This window comes from Candoia aspera, chromosome 16 (assembly GCF_035149785.1).
Source record: "Candoia aspera isolate rCanAsp1 chromosome 16, rCanAsp1.hap2, whole genome shotgun sequence".
Classification (NCBI taxonomy): domain Eukaryota; kingdom Metazoa; phylum Chordata; class Lepidosauria; order Squamata; family Boidae; genus Candoia; species Candoia aspera.
Genome location: NC_086168.1, coordinates 1,569,311 through 1,593,448, shown reverse-complemented (window position 1 = coordinate 1,593,448; position 24,138 = coordinate 1,569,311). Strand labels below are relative to the sequence as shown.

Below are 24,138 nucleotides of genomic sequence, written 5' to 3'. Positions count from 1 at the left end.
AGATATCTAGCCCACCATCCTGCCCAAATCGGTTCAGAGACAGTGCAAAGACAGACAGTTGGCAGGAGCAGGATGGCTGAAGATTTCTGGCACAAAGTCACAGCATTCAAGCAAAAAAACCACTCTAGCCTCTCCCTGGGGCTGGAGGGCCTCGCTGAAGCTTTGGCAGGAAGATGGCGGAGGCTACCCTTCTGCAGACCGGGGGCAGACACAGCTCACCTTTCCTCAATTGGACACTGAAGGAAGCGCATGCCTGACTCTCAAAGCAGGGAGGTGGTTTTGTTGGGCCGCTTTGGCCACAAAGACGGATCAGCATCAAGCTTGGGAGGAGCAACTACATTTTAGCAAGGCAGAAGCCCGACTTGCAGGGAACACTGGACAAAATGGCAGGTTCTTCATCACAACACCAAGCAAATGCAACGGCCGTCAATGTACTTTGGGTTCCCACAGGGTTTACTCGGACCGGGTCCTGGAAATCTTTCCCCTAACGCAGAAGCAGCTGGACTGACAAGTGCTAAGGGCAACAGAGTTAGTGAAGAGTTGCTAGCAGCACTGCGCCCTCTGCTCTCACAAAAAATAAAATGGACATGCTTTGCTGAGCTGGTGGGCAAGTCCAAACATTAATGCAGGTAAGTTTAATCAAATCTCTTTGCACATCCACAACTCTTTGGAAATTCCCTCCCCCAACTGTATTTTTACCATCACCCTGGCCAGCTCTCTTCTCTCCCCTGTCACAAGAATCCCAAAATTTCCCAGTTAATATGTCTGCTTTGCACTCCAGCACCCAAAACATGTGAGATAACTTTTGGTGACCTTCCAATGAAATAAAATCCTTGAAATACTTGCTCTTGCAACATAGCTATAGTATCCTCAAAGAAAAGAACAGGGAGAAATAACTAAGAAAGCTCCCTTATTCTTAGGCAATTTTTAAAGTGGGTTCAGAGAGCAGCGGTTGTTTCATACAAACAGCCTCTGACTCTTCAGCATACCTATAAGACCTCCACACTGGCCATTCTGATACTCGTATTAGTGCTACGCACTCTCCTGCCAATGTAGAGCATCTCACTGCCTGGAGCAACTCCAGGGTTGAGCCAAGCAGAGGAGAGAATTTGCTGGGTCACCGTCAGGGGTCCTTCACACACTTCCCAGCCTACTTGTGGGGAGCTTGGGCGGGGTGTCCACATATCCTGCCACCAACAGTAATAGATGCAGCCTCATTAAAGCAAAAACCCAGCATCTCCTGTTCTGAACGAGGATCATTACTGGTTCGGGCACATTCCTCTCTCAACGAGTAGCTGCATAAAATAGCGGGACCTGACTCATCTTCCCTAGGGAAAAAGAGCCAAAAGGCAGAGCTGCTGGGCCTTTCCACCAAAATGACTTTTCTCCTAAGAGATAACCCCGTGCCCCCACACCATCACCCCCAGATGTGCTGAGGGCAAGGAGGAAGCCGTGGTCCCCAATCCCTGGAATACCCGAGAGAGAAAAGGCACTTGGGTTTAAACCGCTGGTTGTGGGCACTGGAGAGGGCCCTTCCAAAGCAGAAATCTTTGGTACTGGTCAGTCTGTGGAAAAGAAGGTGGGGGGAGAGAGGCCACGTGAGAGGTTTGAGCATATCCACCAGTGGAATTTCCTCCTCCCCTCACTCAGTTCTTTAGGAACAACCTAAAAGTTTTCCCCACAACATCAAGCAAGGGGGCCATTACAACAGTTTTTGGCAACAGAGAGATCCTTCCAACACTGCATTTTGGGAAGAGACCTTACTGCCCACAGATGGAGGCCTCTCCATTGGCTTCCCTGGTCCTTCCTGACAACCTGAAGAAGGTTTCCTTCATGGTGGTGTAGCACTGGTTGGTGAGCTCATCAATGTCCTGAGCTGTCAGGCCCATAGTTGAGATGGGCGGCAGGATTTCCACCTGGATTCTGCCTGGAGACAGAAAAGGCAATGCAAAATTCATCTCTACAGCCGCTGCTCCACCTGCCCCAACCCACACATTCAGAGCAAAAACCTCTTCTGGTTGGTCAACCCAACTCTGAGTATTTGGGAAGAGGGACCCACTGTCTTAGCCGCCTCACTCACCCAATGCACGGCACAGCCCTCAGCCCATCCTCCTGGCCCTGTGTTTCTCCTGACTCAGTTTCCCCTACTGTTCTTTTAGGCGCTTGCAGTGTCGATGAACTGCTTGCCTGCAAGGTGCTTCAGAGCCACACTTTATCGCTATGACTGGGGGGACCTTGCAGAGAAATGTACTTGGGAAGGGCTGAGAATTGCATACTGACTAAAGAGCAAGCAGTTTGCCAAGAACTGTGGGGAAGAGGGCCTCCCAATCAATCTTCTCTCAAGGGACTTTCCTGCTAGTCAGGAAATCTGATTTGTTTCTTGAAAAGCTCTATCAAGTAAGCAGGAAAGAAGGATGCTGCTTTGAACCTACGCATATCCACAGGCAGAAAATCAAGAGTAAAACCAAGCACACTCACAAAGCCGGAAACCTGGATTCCTTTTAGCCTGCAAGAGAATTGGACCTTCAAGGACAGCTAAGAGAAATAGAACAACATTCCAAACTATGCATTATCCTACCTGATGTAAACATATTCTTTTCCGGGTTGTAAAAGGAAGAAAAGGAGGAATAGACCACAGGAATGACTGGAACCTTCAAAGGAGAGATACAAAAAAAGTTAGCAAAAATCTGGAGCTTGTTGTATCCCACTCTATTTACAATGATCCCCATCTTTTGACCCCCAGGGTGACTTATACTTCATTTTTCAGACTACATAATATCAAAGAAAATAATGAGAACCTAATTCTACCAGGACTGGAGTTACAGTAGCACATGCACACTTTTCTTACAATGGCTCTTCATTCACTTCAAAAAAGGAGAAATTCAGCACACAACAGAAACTTGGGGGACTGTAAAAGGAAGTCAACCAAAAGGGGCATGGGACTGGAATCAGGAGTTCAGAAAAGGAGCAGCACGGGAGGGGGCACTGGAAAGTTATTAAAAGTGTTGAACAGTTTGAATCTCACTGCATGGGCATAGAAAAGGAATGAGTTAATCATAATGTTGGGGGTGCAGTTAAAACAACTCTTCATTCAATCGTGTTTTCTGCAATGTCCTAAAGCTATGTTCTGGGAAGAAGTAATTAACACACATTAACTCTGAGACCTCTGTTACCCTAACCTCACAACGAAGGTAGCGTTAGCACTCGGGGCTTGTGCTTCTCCTCTGGACTGCCTCAAAGGGCTTGACAGCGCCTGTTCCAAAGACAACAGCTGGCAGCCTTCCTCAGCCAGTGGCTTGCAAGACGCGCTCCAGAATCCCCAACAGCTGAGACTTATGGGAGCTGAAGTCCAACTCATCCAGGGGTACCAGGCGTAGGAAACCTTTGTTCTCCTTGGCCCAGGGATGGGCCGTTTTCTCAGGGCCTGCAGGAAAGAACGTGGGGCCAAGCCAGGCGTGGGACTCACAGCCACCAAGGACCAAACTTGGCAAAGAAAATGTGACTCCAAAATGTGTCACTTTCGGCTGGCCACAATACACACGCAGGACTCGGCTGTAAGCGAAAGGGGCACTGAGGCCAGCCCGCTGCTCAGTGCATGAATCCACGCCAGAGTGCTGCCCGGTCTCTGTCCAAGCGCCTCGAACAAAGGGGAGGCCACCCTTCCATGGGTCACGGGTTCTGCTGTCAAATTCCTCTTCCTCACGCTCCGTCAGGACCCGTCCTCCTGCAATGGAAGGCCGGGTCCATCGTTCTTACGGTGGTAGCCTGCTGCAGTCAAGTGACTCTTGGCAATTCTCAGCTTTGGGCTAAAAGTTGGGCCTTGAGGTTCTTCTGTACGCCTTCCTTTCAGGATCAGGAAAAGAGCAACCACCTCACTTCTCAAGGGCTGTAGCTGTCAAGCTCCACCAAGTGGCAGCCGATTCCTGGATGGATGGAGTCACCCTGTCTCTTGCCGCATCACACACTTCTCGCGGGGGCATCCTTTGGTGTCCAGCACTCCATTTAGCCACCTCTTAAACTGCGGCCACTTCTCTTTCCGCCCAGCCTGCCTAGCACTATCACCTTTTCCACCACCGCCTCAGCCCTCACGTTCTCCCCAAAATACAATGGTTCTCGCTTTGTGCTCTTTGCCGCAATGGACATTCAGGATGCTCTCCTGTAGTGTTGAAAGGTGATCCTCTCGGCTGTTGATGCAAACCAGTTTCCCCTACACCACAATTCACAGGAGTTAATCTTTCTGTCTAGCTCGTGTGCAGAGTTCTTTCCTCACATCCATACATCATAACAGAGAGGACCGTCAAACCGACCATTCTAATTTTTAGCTTAATTAAAAATGTCTCAACCTTTTATGAGTTCATCTAGGCCCCCCAAGACTGTTTGCCCATTGCTGTTATTCTATGAACCTCTTTTGCACACCCACCATCTTTATCAATTCTGGAACCTTCTGACGTCTCCAGGCTAAACCCACCCAGTTCTGGTTGCTGCTGCTTGTTCGATTTTCCCCTAAGCATCCTTACTGAGCTTGTCAGTATGTGACAATTGTGCTTCTACCTTTCTAGAAGTGTGATGCCCAGAACTGGAAAGAGGATTCAGGACAGATCTGACCAATGCAGTGGAACCATTCTTCAAAGAATTTGGAAACGATTAAGTTGTTGATGCAGTCTAAAACTGCGTTTGCCTTTTCAGCAGTTGTATCACACTGCTGGCTCACGTTCAGCTTGCAAACAATTAACACTCCATGACTCTTTTCACATGTATTACGTGCATTTGATGTCTTCTTCTTTGGTTTCATTTCTTTTTCTTAAATGGAGAACTTTGCATTTGTCAAATTGTGTCCTGTTACCTATTCTATCTTAAGTGTTTTGAAGGCTGAGTTCTAGAGTATTAATTATCCAACCCAATTGTGCATCATCTTCAGACCTGATAGTCTGTTTTGTGCATCTACTGAAGAAAATACGGTCTGTTGCTTTGGGGTGTGACGGGCTACAGCTTGAACCATGGAGACTGATACCACGCAGTATAGCATAGTGCAGTGGCGCCAGTGCTGGACCAGGGCGGGGAAGACCCAGGTTCAGATCCAGGCCAGGCCCTGGAAGGCCCCTGGGTGACTTCGGGCCAGACACTCTCTTTCCACCCAATCTACCTCACAGAGTTGTTGCTGAGAAAAAAGTGAAGGAAGGGATGCTATGAACATTGCCTCGAGCTCCTGAAGGAAAGGCGGGCAATCAATAAATCAATCCAAGAGCTAGATTTATCATACCTTTGTTAAACCAACTGAATCAGACAAATTTGGAAAAAAAATGTTTCTTGTTGTCTGATGAGAATGAATATCTAACGAATCAAGTCACATTGTTTGCAATGGCCGCAAGAAAGATACGGAAGAAAGTGTTGATAAATAGTCCTGCAAATATCAGAGGGGAAGGGCTGAATTGATATGGATTGCTGTAATTTTAAATGATTTTTGCTAAAACCAATGGTTGCAAATAAAATGTATGAACTGAACTGAAAGATAAATCAATCGGAGCCAAGTCATCCTCCATCACCTGTGTCTGGATTGCAAGATGAAAAGCGCCCTTCTTGAATGGCAAAAGATCCCCGTTCATATTCCTTGTTCCCTCTGGGTAGATCCACACCTTGACCTGCAAGCAGAAGGAAAGACACACCAGCTGACCGACTGTGGCACGGGGGGCCCTGGAATCAGGCCCTATTAACAGTTTTGACCGGTTCCCCTTGCGGGGAGGATCCTAAGCCTTCCGAACAAAAAACAGCATTTGAAATCTGAGCAGCTTTGACCATCACCTTGTCAAGATTTCAGAAGTCCCCTAAAAAAAAAATACCCAAGGGCCTCTATAAAGAAATCTAAATTTGGCGAGGAGGCCATACGGCCACCAAGATTTGTGCTTCTGAAGGGGAAAGTTATTGAATTGAATTGAAAACATCAAACCCCCCACCGCAACAAAAGGCGAGTGTGGTCACAGAATGGGAGTGGGTAGCTTGCAGCCATCTGAAGCTCTTTTTTTAAAACAGCCCCCAGGAATAGCATCCCTGAACAGGCCCGCAACTAGGGTCTGTGTCACCCGGGGCAAGCACGGATTCCGCACCCATTTTGGTGCCCCCCCAGCACGCATGCCCTGCTTGCCCCCCCCCCCCAGTGGCAGCCCTGTTCCTGAATATTGGTACCAGGAAATACCAAAACAAAATTCTGCTTCTTTCAAAACTGCAGAAAACAACTGAAAACTCAGTTGCTCTGGGTGCAGAACACCCACATCTCTGTTGGGGTGGCACTGGCTTCTGCCTCCTGAACAAATTGAGAAGCGTTCCTTAGAGATGCCATCTGCCTCCATCCTCACACAGAACAAAATGTAGAAAAGAGAGACAAATCCTTCTTAAGATAGTATGGATGCTACAACATACAAGTATAGCGTTTTAAAAGCACACTTACTACTTATGGAAAGTTGTGTCTGAACGTTCAGATTTTTCAAAAGTAAAATTATTTTGCCTGAGGACGTTAAAATGAGACATTTTAAAACAATTTTGCAGACCTTTTGTTGATTATCAGCTGAAGCGTGAACTCAAATACCTTCTGAGGCTGTTTAAACTTTAAGAACTAATCCTGCCACCTCTGGGACAGGGGCAAACAGTCAATTTTTGTTCGTCAATAACTCACAATATCTACGGCTGGTGGCAGCCTCTAGCTGGCCCTGGCTAATCTTGAAAAAAAGCCGAGCAAGGTCGGATTTGGTTAGCGTCCCGGCTAGGAATTCTGGGGTTGAAATCCACATGTCTTAAAGTTGACGAGTTTGAGAAACCCTGCTTTAGAGGAATGTCTCCTTCACTGAACTGAGTCAGCGAGAAAATGCAAGGGGTTCCTTTCTACCCAGCCCTGGCTGTGTACATCACATCATGCCGCCAGAAGATGGCGCCCAGGTGCTCCGCTGGGGCACTTTCAGAGAGGGCAGCCTCAGAGAAATGGGTTGGGCTGGCAGGTGTAGGTGAGCAAGCCTTCAATCCAATCCAGCCTGGCAGCTTCTTATATTTAGCAGACGTCTAATGAGGTGAGGCCTAACCCTGAAGAACCACAACAGCAGAGATGCATTGGCATTAGGATTGGCAAGCCCATTTGGTGCAGTGGTTATCGCACCAGGCTAGAAACCGGGAGGCCATGAGTTCTAGTTCTGCCTTAGGCCTGAAGCCAGCGGGGTGACCTTGGGCCAGTCCTCCTCTCTCAGCCCCAGGAAGAAGCGGGCAAGGGCAAAACACTTCTGAAAAACCTTGCCAAGAGAACTGCAGGGACTCGCCCAGGTGGTCACCAGGAGTCCAGATTGACTCAATGGGACACCTGCATACTCACAAAAAACTAGATCAACAGATGTGAAACTGGTTCAAGCTGAAGCAAAATTAAGCTCCCCTCATTTGATCTGCAAGGTGGAGCCAGAAAGTCTTCATGGGGAAGTATTCAACCAGCTATCAGAGAAAAATGTACAAAGATATTGCAGCAGCATACCATACAGCTGTTTTAAAGGGTGTAAAATCACTCAGATGCATTTACTGAATTAGGCTGCTTCCATTTAGGACCGGCAAATAGGACCAATAAGAATGCTCAGAATTACCTTAAGCAGGACCAACCCTCTTACAGGGCAGTGTTTTTCAAACTTGGCAACTTTAAGATGTGTGGACTTCAGCTCCCAGAATTCCCCAGCCAGCATCTACACATTTTAGAATTGCCAGGTATGAAAAACACTGCTATAGAGGAAGGTACTTTCAAACTTCTCCCAATTTCATTTAGATGGCCCAGAAAAATTTAACTCCAAATATTCTGGCTTTATTTTTAAGCAATTATAGTTCCTCTTTTTATACAAATATGTAGCATAGAACTGATAATAAAGCCTCTGAGAAGGACATACAATAAATTCTTCAAGATGACCTGACCCAGTTTTTGTTGCAAGAGATTAACCTTGCACATTTAGGTGATGTGGTAAAAGGAGTTGCATCTAGGTAGCTGGCACAAGTTCAATCCATGATTACAAAACTTTTTAAAATGCTTTGCAATAAAACTACATCTTATTTTGCTGCCACGACTTCAGTTCAAGAGGGTAATTTGGGTCACATTTCCTGGAGATGTTTCATTTATGATATAACTTTCTAGACTTTTTTTCTTTAAATGTTAATAGTACATTAATAAGGTGATAAAAAACATACCTACCTTGTGGCTTTATTTGTTATAGTAAAATTATGAAAAGAAATTGCACTGTGTAGTTTTAAACCTGTAGGGATACACAGGCATGCTGTCTCAGTTTGATTTAAAAAGAAGAGCGCTAAAACACGCAGGTAAAATTGTGAGCTGGATCTTGGAGCCCCAGGGATAGCTGGACAGAGGCTGAAAATTCCAGCATGCATTTCTACGCAAAGCAGTAACGGTTAAATGCAAATGTAATGCTTATGGAGGTAGAATACAGGAGAACTGCCTTTCAGCAGTGCAGAGGGGACACCTGCCATATATGTGGTTCTTTCCAATTATTTTTGAAAGAAAGGACACCAAGTAGCATTCATGCCCTCTCCAAGGGCATTCATTGCGTCTCATTAGTGTGACACTGTCTTGTGGAATACACAACGGACATTCCCACTTGTTACCTTAATGCCCATTTCCTCCAAACTTCCTCCCGTTTTTATGACCTTTCTCTGCATTGCCAAGTGCAATGCATTTCAAAGATACGATCCTAGCTTCACCTATGAGATGCTGAAGGGGGACGATGAACACACACAAAAGCAAGCAGGAGAGATCTGCAAGCTGGCCAATCTGGAGCAATGTATAGAAGGAGTTAAGGTTTAACTCACTGATAAGAGCTCAGGAAGGCTGCTTCCTGCAAGGGATTTGGGTGTTAACAGTAATACTGGGAGCCCAGTGCCTCCTGGGGGTGGCTTTCAGAGCAGGATGGAGCCATCTGAAATTGAAATAGGGCCACTCAGGTACCCTTGGAGGAATTCATCCATGCATAGCTGCTGCACGCTGGAATCCTGTCCTCTGGCTCGGAGTACATTATTAGAAAGGGACTGGAGGAGAACGGCTGGATACGTCTCCTGCCCTCCTGGCCAGGGTCCCTGGCTGTGCCAAAGGCTTCTGCTTGGCTTCTGAGAAGACCCTAGGACAGCGCAGGGGGTTCCACTGGCTGGCATACCTGGGCCACTTTTATTTCCAGATGGCACCACTGAAAGCAGAGAAACCACTTCGGGTTCTCAAATAATTGAGAACAGGAAGAAAATCTGAACCTCTTCTGGAAAAACCTCCAGGGCTTTAAATAGTGGATCCAATTCAGCAAGTGTTACTTTTATATTTGGCCAGCAAAATTGAGGTATTTAATGGGACCTTTTATATCTAACAGGCTGTTCTTTTTCAAGTAGCCAGATGTGTTTGAGCTGATTAGGAAAGGAATTCGCTGAAGCACTCTTAAGGAGTTTGAAAAGCGGCATTCAAATATCAACTTTTTCTTGGAAGTTATTTTGACTGGACCATTTCCAAATATTTTAGGGCACTCAACACAGGGGCAGCTGGTGCCCTGGCACAGATCAGACTTTTCAAGTGCTGGGAAGGCACCTAGAAGTTGTCGACCAGCTTCCTCCTAGCTGGTCTTCTGCCAGCTGAGCAGAGGTATTAGTGCCTGATTTCCTCTGCTGCAAGTAGCAGCTGAAAACAACTCCAGGCATCGTTAGGAGGTCCAGAAGCTCCCTAGCAAGAAAGACGCAAGGCTCTTTGCCTTCTAGAGAAGATCGTTCTGCAGGAGTGGATGGGTGGTCGCAGTCCACCTTGGCGTGGGGAGGCAGCTGTCCGTCAGCAGGGGAGGTCGCCTTTATGTGCAAGGAGAGGTGTGTGTGTGTGTGTAAATGTGTGTGTAAATGCACCCTTATGGGCAAGCTGATTGGTGCATCCTAAAAGTCTGATCTGCTGGTCTTTGCGGCTTCAAATGTTGCCTGTTTCAGTATTCAAAGAACTGGGGGTGGCCGCAGAGTACGATTAAAAAAATCAAGGCAGTAGCCACAATGGTGCAATAGAAGCGCTGCTTGTTTTGCAAATAAGTGCAAATAAGTGAGAAGTAAAAAACACATCCCTGCAAAGAGCAGTACATTATTTACTTTGATTATTTCATCTATTTCTTCTGTTGCTGCTCTGGTGTTTAAAACAGCTTGCCCATGGATCTTGCCTGGTCCCTGTCTTTTAACTTTCTTGCTTAACTTGGGGGGGGGGGGCACATCCAGCCACGCTTTTAGAGTGCTACAATAGAAGGCTACAATACACCCAACCAGTCCTATCCAGAAAAGGTGCCACATCCGGCTGCTTCTGCTGACAAGGAGACTTGTTTGCTTCTTCTGCTTAGAATCTGCAGCCTAGACAAGGCATTCATCGGATTCCTGAGGTTCTTGGTGAAAACGGGGGGGGGGTGTCCCTTTCAGATGCCTTCACAATATCAAGCCCGTCTCTTCTCCCTTGCCCCAAGTGAAGGACGGCCATTTCAACAGGTCAAGTAGAAGGTGGTTGCATTCACACAAGCCATCCCTAAACCCAGGTTAACAGAACAGCCTAACTCTTGTAGCATTATGGAAATAGTTTGCCCTGCCTTCTTCCAAAATGGTTTCATTTTCCTGGTCCTGAGATTTCCTGGTGGTCTCCCTTCCAACAGGCCCAAACCTGCTGAGCCTTTTGAAAGCAGCCAAGATTGGTGCAATCCCGCCACCCACCAAGAAGTTTACAAACATCCAGCAAATAAAGCATCTGGTGGCTTAACACCCCAAAAGCTTGGTTCTCACGATAACTAAACCCAAACTACCCAGCCCCGTTTTAGCCTAGTCTAGCCCGTGGTGTGAATCCAGCATGCCAGCACAGTGGCCACGGTCTCAGGCAAGGGGGCCACAGGGCAGGCTTTACAAACAGCCCTCCCAGCAACACACACTCACGTTCTCGCTGACCATGGCCTGGCTGACTCCAGACATCACGGACTTGGCGGTGCTGGTGCTCTTCCGGTTGATGAAGATCACCCCGCCAAGGTACATGACCATCCCCACGGGCCCCGTGTACAGCAGCTCCTTCTTGGCAATCTGGACGCAGCGCTCTGGAAGGATTTCCATCAGCCCTGCGAAAGGAAGAGCGGGCAGGAGGGACACGTGTGGAAGTTGCCTCCGAGACCAGAAGACCCTGCCAGCATCCTCCTTCCTCCCTCTGCGAGTGGCCAAGGCCCAGAGGGGCATCCCGGACTGGGGATCCTCCACTTAGTCTCCAGGCTGCCTCTCAGGGTGGTTGGGCAGGGGGACGTGGAATAAACCCACATGCCCACCTGGATAGCTTTGAAGCCCCAGCCAAGATTTCACAGTCCCCAGGACCCCGGAGTCTCCTCCCCGCTGCATTTCACGGCTCGGGGCCGGGACTGGGGCCCAGCAGTGAGGCCAGGAGGTTGTGGAACAGCAGGCAGGACCGACCAGGAGGCCCCACTTTTCAGGAAGCAGATTCCCAGCCACTCATCTCCCACCCCGAACCTGGTTAACAACCTGTTCACATGGGTCATAGCCTACGCTGAACCCTAACCCAACCAAACATCCTTTCAGCTTGCCTATATATATAATATATATATTATAATAAAATTATTAAGTAATCAATATATTGGAATCTAAATTAATCATTTATAAATAATATAATTTAACAAACTTATTAACTGAACATTACTGAACAGTACTACAAAGGATAGAGAAACACAAAGGATTCTTTGTGTTTCTCATGGGAAATTACTAAGTCTCTTCTGTAGAAGAATGGCAAATTTGGGGAGTATACGTCTATGTCAAAATTAACTTCATATCTGAAGAAAAAAAATCTGACACAGGAATTAATCCAGAAACCAGTTTTGGATTATAATCTTATAAACAGGTTCATACCGCATCCAAAGTTTGGAATCTTTCTAACATATGATCGTAATATCCTAATTTTTTAGATCAGGCAGACACTGTTGCGACTCTTCTATCTTGGCTCATAGTTTATAATTTGAATCCTATTGGTCATAGTTATTAAGTATAATTACCTAATTTTAACATTGACTTACTTCAGTACTGACTTAAACCTTAAAATTGATATAAGGTATTTTAATATGTAGATTTAAATCCTTGTTATTTGGAATTTTTATAGCAAATGTTATGATGCTGGTAAATGTCCTATGTTTTTTATTTTTCTTTCTCTTCTTTGTATTTGTTAATAATAATAATTTCAAACATCCATGGTTTGCATAAGGAATGAATGAAAGGGAGGCAGACAGACAGACGGACAGATTCAACCCTAACCAAACTTGGTACATTCTGCAAATATATCTCTTAGGTTTCAGTGAACACAGCTGTTTTGCTTAAGAAGACCACGGACTGTGTGTGAAGGGCTTGTCTTCTTTCTGGCTCCCCCGCTTCCATGGGACCTTTTCCGTGGCCACCCAAGCCAGGAGCCAGAGCGCCCCCTCCCTCCATGTCCAGGGGGAGCCCCAAACCTCTACCGATCATGTCCAGGATGCTCTGGTGGTTGGAAACGATGACACACGGACCCTCGATGTCAAAGTGCTCCAGACCCTTCACCTCGAGCCTCAGGCCGTATAAGTACTTGAAGCTGCGGACCACATTTTTGATGATCCTAAAACAGACGGGCAAAGGCGAGGAATCAAGACACGGGGAGCCTTCACAGGGGCAAAACTCTGCGTGAAAAGGCCCTTCAGCCCTTCCTCGGCCGTGCCAGTCTTCCTCACTCTCTTCCCACTAGCTGGAAGGCAGCAGGTGTTTTATTCACTGCTTTACTATCCAAAACACCGGTTTCTTAAAAGGGTAAACCTCTTGTTGTGACATATTGATGAGAGCCCGTTTGGTCTAGTGGTGACGGCACCGGGCCAGAAACCAGGCAACAGAGAGTTCTAGTCCTGCCTTGGGCTTGAAAGCCAGCTGGGTGACTGTGGGCCAGTCGCTCTCTCTCAGCCCAAGGGCCAATCAGGCGTGGTAGGAGAGTTCTAGTCCCGCCTTAGGAACGAAAGCCGGCTGGGTGACTGTGGGCCAGTCGCTCTCTCTCAGCCCAAGGGCCAATCAGGCGTGGTAGGAGAGTTCTAGTCCCGCCTTAGGCACGAAAGCCGGCTGGGCGACCTTGGGCCAGTCACTCTCTCTCAGCCCAACCCACCTCACAGGGTGGTTGTTGTGGGGAAAAAAGGAGGAGGAAGGAGCATGAGGTATGTTCGCTGCCTTGAGTTATTTATAAAAATAATAAAGGTGGGATAAAAATAAAATAAAAATAAAATAAAAAAATATTGGGAGGACCAGGAACCAATGTTCCTGTTTTCAGCCTCCCAACTGGAAAACAAGTTTGTCTCCCTTCCTCCCCTTCAGTCATCTCCACCAACAACCTTCTGGATGAGGCAAGCAGGTAATTATCCCTTGGAACAACTGGGGATCGTGGATTTAAACGAAGACCTGTGGCCGGGCACATACCCCAGTGCCCGGCCACCCTCGGGGCGAAGGAGACAGGTCAGCCCCCCTCTGACCTCACAACTCCCCGGCCTTCTCCCCTGACCCTCACTTTCTGGAGGGAGCCCTCCTTCCCACGTCCTCACAGAAGGAAGAGGTGGCAGGCTACAAATCAGCAGGGGGGTAGGCAGGACTCAGCCCCTGGAAAACTTTCACCTAGGCACTGCCAGGCCCATCATGCAGCCAATGGCTACCAGCGCTCCCTTCTTTTCTTAGCAGGAGGTCCACAGTGGAAGAAAGGAATCAAAAGCTAACTTCTGGCAAAAAGGAAAAAAGAAAGAAAAGCAGAAAACCATGCATTTTTAAAGCACAGACGTTAAACCCAGATGCACATTTCCCTATATGGCTTGGCAAAGTATTCTAGGGCGAGAAATGCCGCAGCCCTTCAGCCAAATTCCCCTGCCTTGTTAAGGTTCTTAAAATGGTAGTTTGTGGAAAGGTCTGCCAACCCAAAGAGGCCCCTGAGTGCTGGGGGGGTGGGGCGCGGCAGGTGAAGATAGAGTAAACCAACCATCATTTCCTTTATGTCACCATTTATGACACGATTACACCTCAGTCACACCTTCCTTTTTTTGTCATATTGCAAACCATGTTTTGGCAGAGATTTGGGGAGCTCCCTGGGAGGAACCCGGGCCACAAATGCCACACTCTGGTTCATGCCGCGTCTCCAAGGGGGGCCGCACAAAGGGCCTCCCCCAAACGCAGCCTGCAAAGACCTCTCAGGCGTTGGCAGGGAGGAATGGCCGCACCTTGGCAACTTGGAGCCTTTTTCCCCTTGGCCCGATCCCAATGTGCCCTGAAAACCTTTTGCTCTGCTGTGGCCAAATGGCATCACCTTCATCTTTTCCCCAGCCTAGGACGGCAGGACTGCAGGTTGGAAGGAAGGGGTGTTGGAGGTCCTCTAGTCCACCCCCTGCGCAGGGCAGGAATCCTCAGACCACCCTGGATAAAGGGCTGCCCCACCTTTGCTCCCCTGGACTGGGGGATGTGGTGGGGGGGCAGCCCTTTGCAACCCCAGTTAGCGAGTCCCAGCAGATGGCCAAACCTACATGGGAAATTAGGCCAGATTAGGGCAGCTGGCAAAATTACTCTTTGTTCAGAAGAAGGACAAAAACAGCTTTGCAAATCTCTTCGGTTCAAGAGCCTGAATGCAACAGCTTGCTTCTCTGCCTGTGAGCAAAAAGCATTTTGCAGAAACTTCTCCAGAGTGACGCAGCCTGCTTGTAGGACTTTGCACTAAGCTGTTCTTTCAAGGCCATTTTGCTCTCAATTTCCTGGGATCACAAAACATGCTGCCAAGCCACAACAGTCAAGTTCACCCAGCCCAGAACAGCCCTGGCAAGGGAACCCTAGTCCACGTTTGGACCCATTTTAGATTCACGGAGGTCTATTGAATCCTGTTGGTCAGGATGGCTGAGCATGCAGTTCACTTGTTTCCCAGTCTTTGGGAAGCAGTCTGCACCTGGCCAGCTCCGGATCACTGCTCCTTGGACCCCAATTCCCTTCTCTGTGGGACATCTTCAGGGCCCCTCCTCTCAAAAGCAGGAGGAACAGCCACCCGCCAATGCCAAGAAAGAATTCCAGACCTCTAAATGCTAGACAATATCAGCAACTGCCTGGAGATTTTTTCGCGATAAGGCTTACTGAGCCCTTTTACAAAAGAGCAAACCAAGGGGACGTTGCAGGAGCAAAACCTGCTCCATGTTAGAGTGATGAGACAGGGAGGCCACTGCCTTGCCTGCCCCCCCCCCAAATCCAGACAAATTACATGGCCATTTTTGCCAAGCAACGGTGAAGGATGCTTTTGGAAATATATGGATGGGTGCCTGCACGCATCCACACAAGAGGCACAGTGGTGTCAGGCTGCCACATAGCAATGCAACTGGATTATATCTAGCCTTCCCGCTTTCACCACAAAAAGAAACCACTCAAGAAGTTTCTGGTGCCTGTACAGCCAAGAAAAAGAAGAAAACCAGTCCATCAGGATCCTGGGTGTGTGCGCATTTGCACCTTCTAATTTCAGCAGGCCAGAACGAAATACCATTCAAAGCCTCAAGAAGAACATCAACAAAGAAAGGAGGGGCAGTTGTCACCGTGAATAAAGTGGATTATGTCAAGGAAGCTTAGAAGCAACGCTCAGACCCACATGCTACCAACTCGTATCCTCAGATCCCACAGCAACGTATCAGAAAGAACTATGCAATTGATGAAATAATTTCCAGAGAACATAAACGATGGTATATGCACGGAGACATCCTAGGAGCCCTGACCAGGCATCTTCTTCCTACATCCCAAAATACACAAACGAGACAACTCGACTGTCGCATTGTCTCAAGAACCGGAATATCAGGTTCCAGCGCTTGAGACACTGAACAGACAGCCTTAGGCCATCGGCACTCCCAGCTTTGTACAACATTCCAGAAAGTTCCTAAGAAAACTGAACTCCACAGGCAATCTTCCTAACAGCTCATTTTAGCTTCCACAGATGTTGAGGCACTATACACCAACATCCCACACAAGCACAGACTTCAAGCCATCAAGAACACCATCACTGTATGCCACCCGGAGTCACTTGTTGAGATGGTCGGCTATAGAAATCAAACCAACCAATAAAAATAAAAACACAGCACACATCGGCACCAGACTGTGTGAGGTATGGACCCAGGACTGCTTCTCTTTTGGAAATAACATGTATCTGCAAATCTGTGGCGTGACCGCGGGCACATGCACGGCTCCTCAATCTGCAAGCATCTTCATGGCTGACCTAGAACAATGCTTCCTCAGCTCTTGCCCTCTGAAGCCCTTGCTTTACTTGAGATTTATTGATGGCATTTTTGCTGGACCCAGGGAAATTAATTCCATCATGACTCCACCTTCCACCCCACCATTAACCTCCACCTAGACCTAGAACAAGTCCACTTAACTGATGTCACAGTACAACTACACAGTGGAAATCTACAGGTCGCCATGCAGATCTCCACACTCCCAGCTTCCACCCAGAACACACATCAAACTTATCCTTTGTAACCAGGCTCTACACTATCACTGCATTTGTTCTGACCCGCTTGACAGAGATGCCCAACTGGTGGAATTTAGCCAGGCATTCAGGAGACTGAACTATCCACCCAACAAGATCAGGAGATAAAGCAACAGAGCCAGGCTGATTTCTAGGGAGGACCTGTTAAAAGACCAACCACAAAACAGAACACCTCTGATCATCACCTGCAGCTCAGGGCTTAAGCCACGCAAACGCATCATTCTTAAGCTACAGCCCATCCCGAAGAATGACACTGCAGCTTCTCAGGCATTGGGTGGCAAGTTCATACCTGCACCCCAACAGCCATGCAACCAGATGCAGATTCTCACAAGGAATAATGAGGTTAATGTGGGAACCAGACTATGCAGCAAACCCCAGTGTCTACACTGTTCCACATCTACATCAACTGCCAGGTGCCAACAAGTACAGACACAAGATTGCAGGCACCTTCACATGCTCTTCCTTCAATGCGAAGGAATCCCCACCATCATCTGCCAGCAATGCCCCTCTGGATTCTGCGTAGGACAAACAGGACAAATCCTGCACAAAAAAGTAAGGGATGCAAGTTTGACACCAGGCTGGAACAAAACAAGGACAATTAATCTTCATTCCTGAGGGAAACTGGCACACATTCCTGCCAGGATGAAGGTGCCACATTTAGACTTCTCTTCCTCAGTAGGAAAAAGATGTTATTAAAGCACCCGAAGAACAAAGCACTGGCAGTTTTATGAGAGAGAGCCTGAATTTCAAGTGTGGCACAGCCTCTCTGTGGTTCTCAGGCAGATCAGGGGGATGCAATTTGCCCAGCCATGCCACTGAATCCACTGGACCATCTATCCAGGTCATTGTATTCCCCGCAGGGCACAGGCCCACCCTGCAGGGCACGGCAAGACGTGCTGATGTCATAATCGGGGAGGGCCGGGCTGGGGCCGCCTATATCTTGTGGGGAGGCTGTTCCGCAACTGCCACGAGAGAGAAGGCCTGCTTCTGAGGACCCGCCAAGTGATGCCACTCCGCAGAAGGGACTCAGAGCATGCCCACTCTGCCCAATCTGATGGGAAGGGCAGAACCATGGGGGAGAGGTGGTCCTGCCAGTAAGACCTTCACTTAGCCTACCTCACTGGCCTGTTGTGAGACTCAGGTTGCAGAGAAGGAGAACCTGAGCAGGCCATCTTGAATAACCAGGAGGAATAATAAACCCTGCATGCAATCTTCATATTTACATTACAGAATACATGTATTCGTAACATCAACTCAAACAGGTGGTCCATTGGACCCTTTGAGGTCCACTCCATTGCCACCAGCTCTCAGCACCCAAAACTAACTAGATCACCATGCCCTGAAAGAGACCCACATCACAAGCCTTTGAGGGTGCATCCTGCCACCCTCCAGCGAAGGAGGTACTTCCCTGCAGGGCCACTCCAGAGCAACCCTTTCACCAAGCTGGGCTGCCTTCCTGGAGAGATCCAGGAAGAGTCCCTCTTTTGAGGGAGTTGGGCGGTGACTAACTGACTAAATAGCTAACTAACTAACTAACTAACTAAGCCTGGAGGCAGCACAAGCTTTCTTAAAAGGCCAAGAGGCCAACCACATCCCCAGAGCTGCTGGAGAGTTGGGGCTTGCCTCTGACAGCAGCCAGCTGGCTTTCACTCAGCCTCTGCAAAAGGCCTGCGGAATGGAACCGCCAACATCAATCTTGTCTGCAAGGTTGCCGTATGGCCCAGAACTGCGGACGCTCTCCTGCACCTGGCTAGCAACGGCTGGCATCTCCTGTCCAGCTTTCCCAAAGCTGTCTGCACAGTCCTTGGGGGAAGCGAGAGGCTGAGTTCCAGGGCCTTTTCTCTGGCTGAGCTCATAAACAACTGCATCATGCTGTAATCTGAGCTTCCCACAAAGGTTAAATTCACACATTGCAGTAAACCACAAACTATGGTTTACAAATCTCAGTCACTGGGGCCATGCAAAGCATTAAACCCAAACTCAGCAAACCACATTAAAGTATAGGACACCCAACCTTTGGTGACTTTCAAAATGCATGGTTTTTAGAACAGCATTGGAACTACATTTTTAAAATATATGGATACATTTTACATCAGCAATCCCACACTTCTCAGATTCCTCCCTCAGTATGCCCAGAGTGAAGCAGAAAGACTTCTGCTCACTGAATTTCACATCCAGCAGGATGGAGCTGTTTTTCCTCACTGTGGACATACACAATTCTTTTGACACAGAGTACACTCTACATGGTGTTTCAACCTGAATTGGGCAACACACTGTTTGCTGTTCATACTCCTTGCCTGCTTGGTTCTCTTCCAGCAAGTTTCAGAGCCAGACAGAGCAGCTTTTACAGCTCCAAAATCAAACCCCAGCCTCTCTGAGGGTGGGAGACACACTCTGGGCTGGCTCCGTTCACATCAGGATCAGCATGCGATCCCAAAGGCCAGCCCCTCCCACAGAGGATTGGGCTCTTGGGAAGTTCAGGAGCCGAGAGGGAGAAATAAGGATCTCAAGCATGCCTCTCCAAAGCTTAAGGCACCCATTTCCCCTCTTAAATCTCCCTACACTGCAAAACAAAACAAAAGTCCATTTTTTAATCACATCAACTCCAATGGACTCTGGGAAGAGCAGAAAACAGAGGCTGGTGGGTTGAACTTGCCCCCAGGACTGTGGAGACAAGCATTCAAGGCAAAACAGGAAGTCACTTAGGAAAAGAAGGTCATCTTCAGCTGCTCTTACTGGATCCCATGAAACAGAAGGAGCCCAGGGCCCTTTTACAACCCAAAAGGCAGTTGGCCAATCCTTTTTTTAAAGGGCAGTTGGATGTGTCCTGTCTCTACTTGCTGCCTTGAATGAAAGGCATTCCAGGAATTGCACACCTGTTAAAGACTTGCACACCCAGCCCTCAAGCAGACAGGAAGGTGGCGGGGGGGGGAGGGGGAAAGTGGGTGTGGACTGGGACAAGGAAGCCATACAGGATTCCTGTCCCTGGATGATGCCACACCTTCCAAGAAGCTGGGCTGGAAGGAAATGTCACTTTCACTGAAGATGAAGCATTGTAATAGGAGAGCCATACAATAGCCAAAAATCAGGAGGAGTCTGGTAGCACTTTTTCCAACTAATTTCATTGAAAGACTCCTTCTGATTTTCAAAGACAAACACATCATCACTTTCCCTAGCCTAAATACAGGTAGTCCTCACTTAACAACCATTTCTTTAGTGACAGTTTGGACTTACAGCGGTGCTGAAAAAACCGACTTAGACCAATCTTCACACAACCATCACAGCATTCCAATAGTCATGTGATCATGATTTGGGCGCTTGGCAACCAGTTCAGATTTATGACCGTTGCAGTGTCCTGTGATCATTTTCAACCTTCCTGGCCAGCTTCTGGCAAGCAAAATCACCGGGGAACCACGTGATTCAGTTAACAACTGCTTGGTTCACTTAATGCCTGCTGTGATTCGCTTAATGGCCACCACAAAAAGGTCATAAAATCAGGTCAGATTTGCTTAATGACCGCTTTGCTTAGCAACCAAAATTCTGGTCTCAGTTGTGGTCATTAAGTGAAGATTTCCTGTAAGTGTACAGCCTGGTTCAGTCCCTAGACTTTCCATCTTGGTCCATCTACTTTTTAAAAGTGGGGCCTTTGGCCCAGGGTTAGCCATGGCCTTGGGCTTGAAAAAAAGGTGCAAATATTGGGAATGTTTTATTAAAGTGAGTAATGGGCAGAGGGATTCACTTGCTTTTTTCCCTACCAGTTTGCATTTAGGCTGAGGAAAGAGAATTTGCTTTGAAAGGTCTTTCAAGGAAAGGAATTTCAGGGAAATTATCATGGCTAGAGGTCCTTGCACTTATTTTTACCAATTGCCTCATTCAGCAGCCATTTGAAGTTAGGACTGTGCTGAAAAAACAACTTTACCAGCAATGCCTGCATTTATGACCTTTGCAGTGTCACATGATTACCATCACAGCCAGCGTGCATTCTCCTGTGCCTGACCTGCTGTTCCCGCCCCCACCTTGTACAGAGTGGAGAGATTGGAGAGGAAGGGGTTACAAGGGAGTAAGCAGGCACACAGTGGGGAGTACGGCAGCTGTTTGCTGCAGGCTTACTCTCTTGTAATCCCTTCCTCTCCAACAAATGTAAATACAAACATTAATTCCCTTCTTGCTAATTATCCCAGCTGGGGTGAGCATTGCAAAGGGCGGGGGAGTGGGGAAGCACGGTCACAGTCACACGGTTTCCCACTTAGCCACCACTTTGCTTAATGCCAGAGCTGCTGATCCCAATTGTGGTCGCTAAACGAGGACTACCTGTAACATGGTGGCCAAGGCAGACATGTCTTTCAAACAACAGTTATCTAGTTCAACCTTCTGCAATTTGCAGGAAAACCATCCTCAAGAGGTGGCTGACCAGCATCTTCTTAAAACCTCCAGAGATGTTCCAGAGATAGTTCCACTATTGAACAGATCTTACCATCAAGAAGTTTGTCTGCTTTAGAATCCCTCCTCTGAGAAACACCGGGCAATTTCTCCATATTCTGGAGAAATCATCCACCCAACTTCTCAATAGACTTTCCCAAGGCCCAGCTTCAATTAAAATTGCCCACTTTTCCCAAGGCAGTGAGTGAAAACATCAAATCAATCACAACACCCCAACCAGAAAAGTCTTCACATGGTTTGGAAGATGAAGCAATAAAATGGGTTTACTGAGAACCTGGGGAAATGAAGTGAGAAAATACCCTGCAGCTTCCATGGGAAAACACAACAGGTTCTCCCAACAAGCAGAAGGAATCCAGTCTTGCTCATCTTAAGCTGAAACACTGGGAGCCCGGATTGGCTTAGAGAGATGTGAGGCCAGTTTTTCCCCAGGTGTACATTGGAAGAATTGTTTCAAATTCTTCCGGGGGGGGGGGCGGCTCAGAGGTTAAGCAGAACCGCCTGGGCCCAGTGAAGGAGCATCTCCACCTTAGGGCAGGTGTAAAGGCAACCGTCCTTCCCGGGTCTCAGCCTTACTCCAGGCTGTCTTGCCACCCTGAGAAGTGGGCTTCTTTCGTAGCACTGGTTCACACACTCCCACCTCGGCTCGTCTCAGCAGCGAAGCGGAGGGGACCAGATGACCCCTGGGACGGAACACCACCAGGCAATCCCACCCAGCGCGGCAAGCTAAACAACAGCCCTTCGCAAAGGCTGCGGCCGGCCGGCCGGCCGGCCGGCGGGCGGAGCGGGGGCGGGAGGCGGCCGGCTGAAGCCTCGCGGGGAGAAGGTCGGAAGGGCCGCCCTCCTGGAGAGCGAGCCCGGCCCTGGGATCCGGGGTCTAGGCAGAAAGGGAGCCTCCGAGGCCGCAGAGGGCCGCGCCAGAGCCGGCGCCGAGGTCTCGGGGCGAGGCGGCTGGCAGTCGGGACTCGGGGCGAAGCGGCAACACGTGGACGGGCGGACTTTCCGGGCGAGGCGGGGCGGCTGCCCTTGGCGGAGGAGAGCCCGGCCGAGCAGCGAAGGGCAGGGAGGCGGAAGCGGGCAAGCCGCGCCCGCGCCAGCAACCCCAGAAGCAAGAAGGGGCTCACGTCATGTTCCGGACGGTGCGCCCGCCGTTCCAGAGCAGGCAAGCGAGGCTGGTGAAGGCGGAGCAGAGCACGCAGAGCACGCAGTAGCTGCCGATCTTCGCCCGGAACCGGGCCCGCGGGCTCAGCGCCGCCAGCAGCGCCAGCAGCGCCAGCAGCAGCAGGAGGGCGGCGGCCCCCGGCGGCCCCTCCGAGGCCATCCCGGCGGAGGCGTCCAAGAGGCGCGGCTTCGGAAGCGCCGGCCGGGCGCGCAGGCACGAGGCGAAGCGCCGGAGCCGCGGACGGAGGCGAGCGCAGCAGTCGGCGGAGGCGCCCGGCGCTACCTCGTCGCGCCCGCGCTCTTAAGGGCTGGCTGCCTCGCAGACCCGCCCCTCCGCCCAGAGGCGCGCGGCGGGTGGTGGCTGGCTGTAGGCGGCCGCCTTCCCGGCCTTTCGGCGCTCCGCCCGCCGCTGCCGCTGCCCTCGGCTCTTCCCGGCCGCCCCGCGGCCTCCGCTCGTCGGGCGCTCCGCGGCGTCCCTCGGCTGAGGCCCCGAGCAGCAGCAGCAGCAGCAGAGCAGAAGGGCTCCCGGGGCGCGGACTTCGCCCTCCGCTGCCTCTCTGCAGCCCTCTCTGGGGAGGGCCTCTCTCTCTCAGCGGGCTTGGTCCCCGAGACCCGTCGAGACGGTGCAAAGTTGGGTAAGGAGGGCTGAAACCACAAGCCATGATCCTCCGTGGCATCCAGATGAGCTTCGTCTGTTAGTCACGGGGAGCAATTAGGTATTTTATGGCGTTAGTATAGCAGGAAAGAAAATGCCACGGAGAGGGCCTTCCCGTTTGTCTCGGGTGGGGTGGATAGGAAGGAAGAAGGTGGGGGAGTTCCCCCCCCCCCCGCGAGGTGGCAGAAGGTCCCCGCGTCTCCTGGCCGCCCCTGGTCTGCCGAGCGCGGCCGCCCAGGGAAAGAGCCGGCTCCCTCCTCCGAACCCGCACGTTCTTCTTAGGCAAACGGCTGCGGGTTTTCCGGTGGATGAGTTCAGGCCCCCTCCCGTTTTGGAGGGTCATGAAATGTAGCTGTTCGGGTTGTTACTGTGTGTGTGTGGAAACAAGCGAGCAAACCCGTTACTAAGTATTGCTGGTTTTGCTCTAAGGAGCCTCCCGTCCAAACAGGTTGCTCAGAACGGCTTTGGCGAGACGCCCGCCCGCCGTACTACTCCGATCTGCTGCAGCCTTCGGAGCACCCCGAGGGGTCCCAAAGGGGTCCCCTGGATGCAGAAACAAATGGCGTGAAATGCAATCCCCTCTTTAATCGTGTTGCCTCCTGAAACTGCACAGGGTCTCTGGGCACCTTGTGCGGGGAGGCATGAGCAAGTGGCGGCCTGGGCCTTGCCTGGGATGGGAACTTGGAAGTGCTGCAAGCTGTGCCTTAACCAAAGGACAAGGAAGGAACAAGCAGAATTCCTCCCAGGCTGAGGGAGGAGGTGGATGTGCGTGGCTCCACTGGCTGGGGAATATGGGAGTTGCAGTCCAAGACCCACAGAAGGTAGCAGCTGGGGAGAGCTGTTTTATAGCCAGGATTTGCCCATTGTATGAATCTATGGCTTGCCAAATAATAGGCCAGAGCATAAACTGTGGCTATAGCACATAAGCCAAGATTGACCTGCCATGCCCAACCAATAAACTACCTTAGGGTTTAATGTGGAGGCCTGGTTCATGCAACACACAAGGGCAAGGGGTGGGATCCTACCCAGTTGCAGAAGTTGACATTTTTCTCTGTCAAATCATTCAAAATGATCTCATCAGGCTTGAGCAGTGGGCTGACAGAAATAGGAAATAAATAGGATTTGTTATAAAATAAATGTTATTTTCCAGTTGCTCTTCCTCCTGGGTGGAGGGCAGCTCTTGTGCCTTCAAAAAGTGTTTGAATCAAAGAAATTGGCAGAGGAAATTTTTTCCTGGCTGGGGCTAACTGTACCAACAGCTGTTAAAAGCAGAGAAGTTGGCTGATAGCATGGAATTGCAGCCCACTCCAGTTAACGCCTCTTT

The 24,138-nt window shown here is 49.4% G+C and overlaps 1 protein-coding gene across 1 annotated transcript; it reads right to left on the bottom strand.

Moving 5' to 3' along the window:
- Positions 1–620: 620 nt before the first annotated feature.
- On the bottom strand, positions 621–22,446 carry AGPAT2 (1-acylglycerol-3-phosphate O-acyltransferase 2). The gene is made up of 6 exons (XM_063316259.1): positions 22,123–22,446; positions 12,516–12,649; positions 10,948–11,123; positions 5,544–5,639; positions 2,579–2,651; positions 621–1,927 (listed from the first exon to the last, which is right to left on the bottom strand). Exons 1-6 carry the CDS (start codon positions 22,317–22,319, stop codon positions 1,761–1,763), a joined length of 843 nt encoding a protein of 280 aa, XP_063172329.1. The 5' UTR covers positions 22,320–22,446; the 3' UTR covers positions 621–1,760.
- Between the last annotated feature and the right edge of the window lie 1,692 nt (positions 22,447–24,138).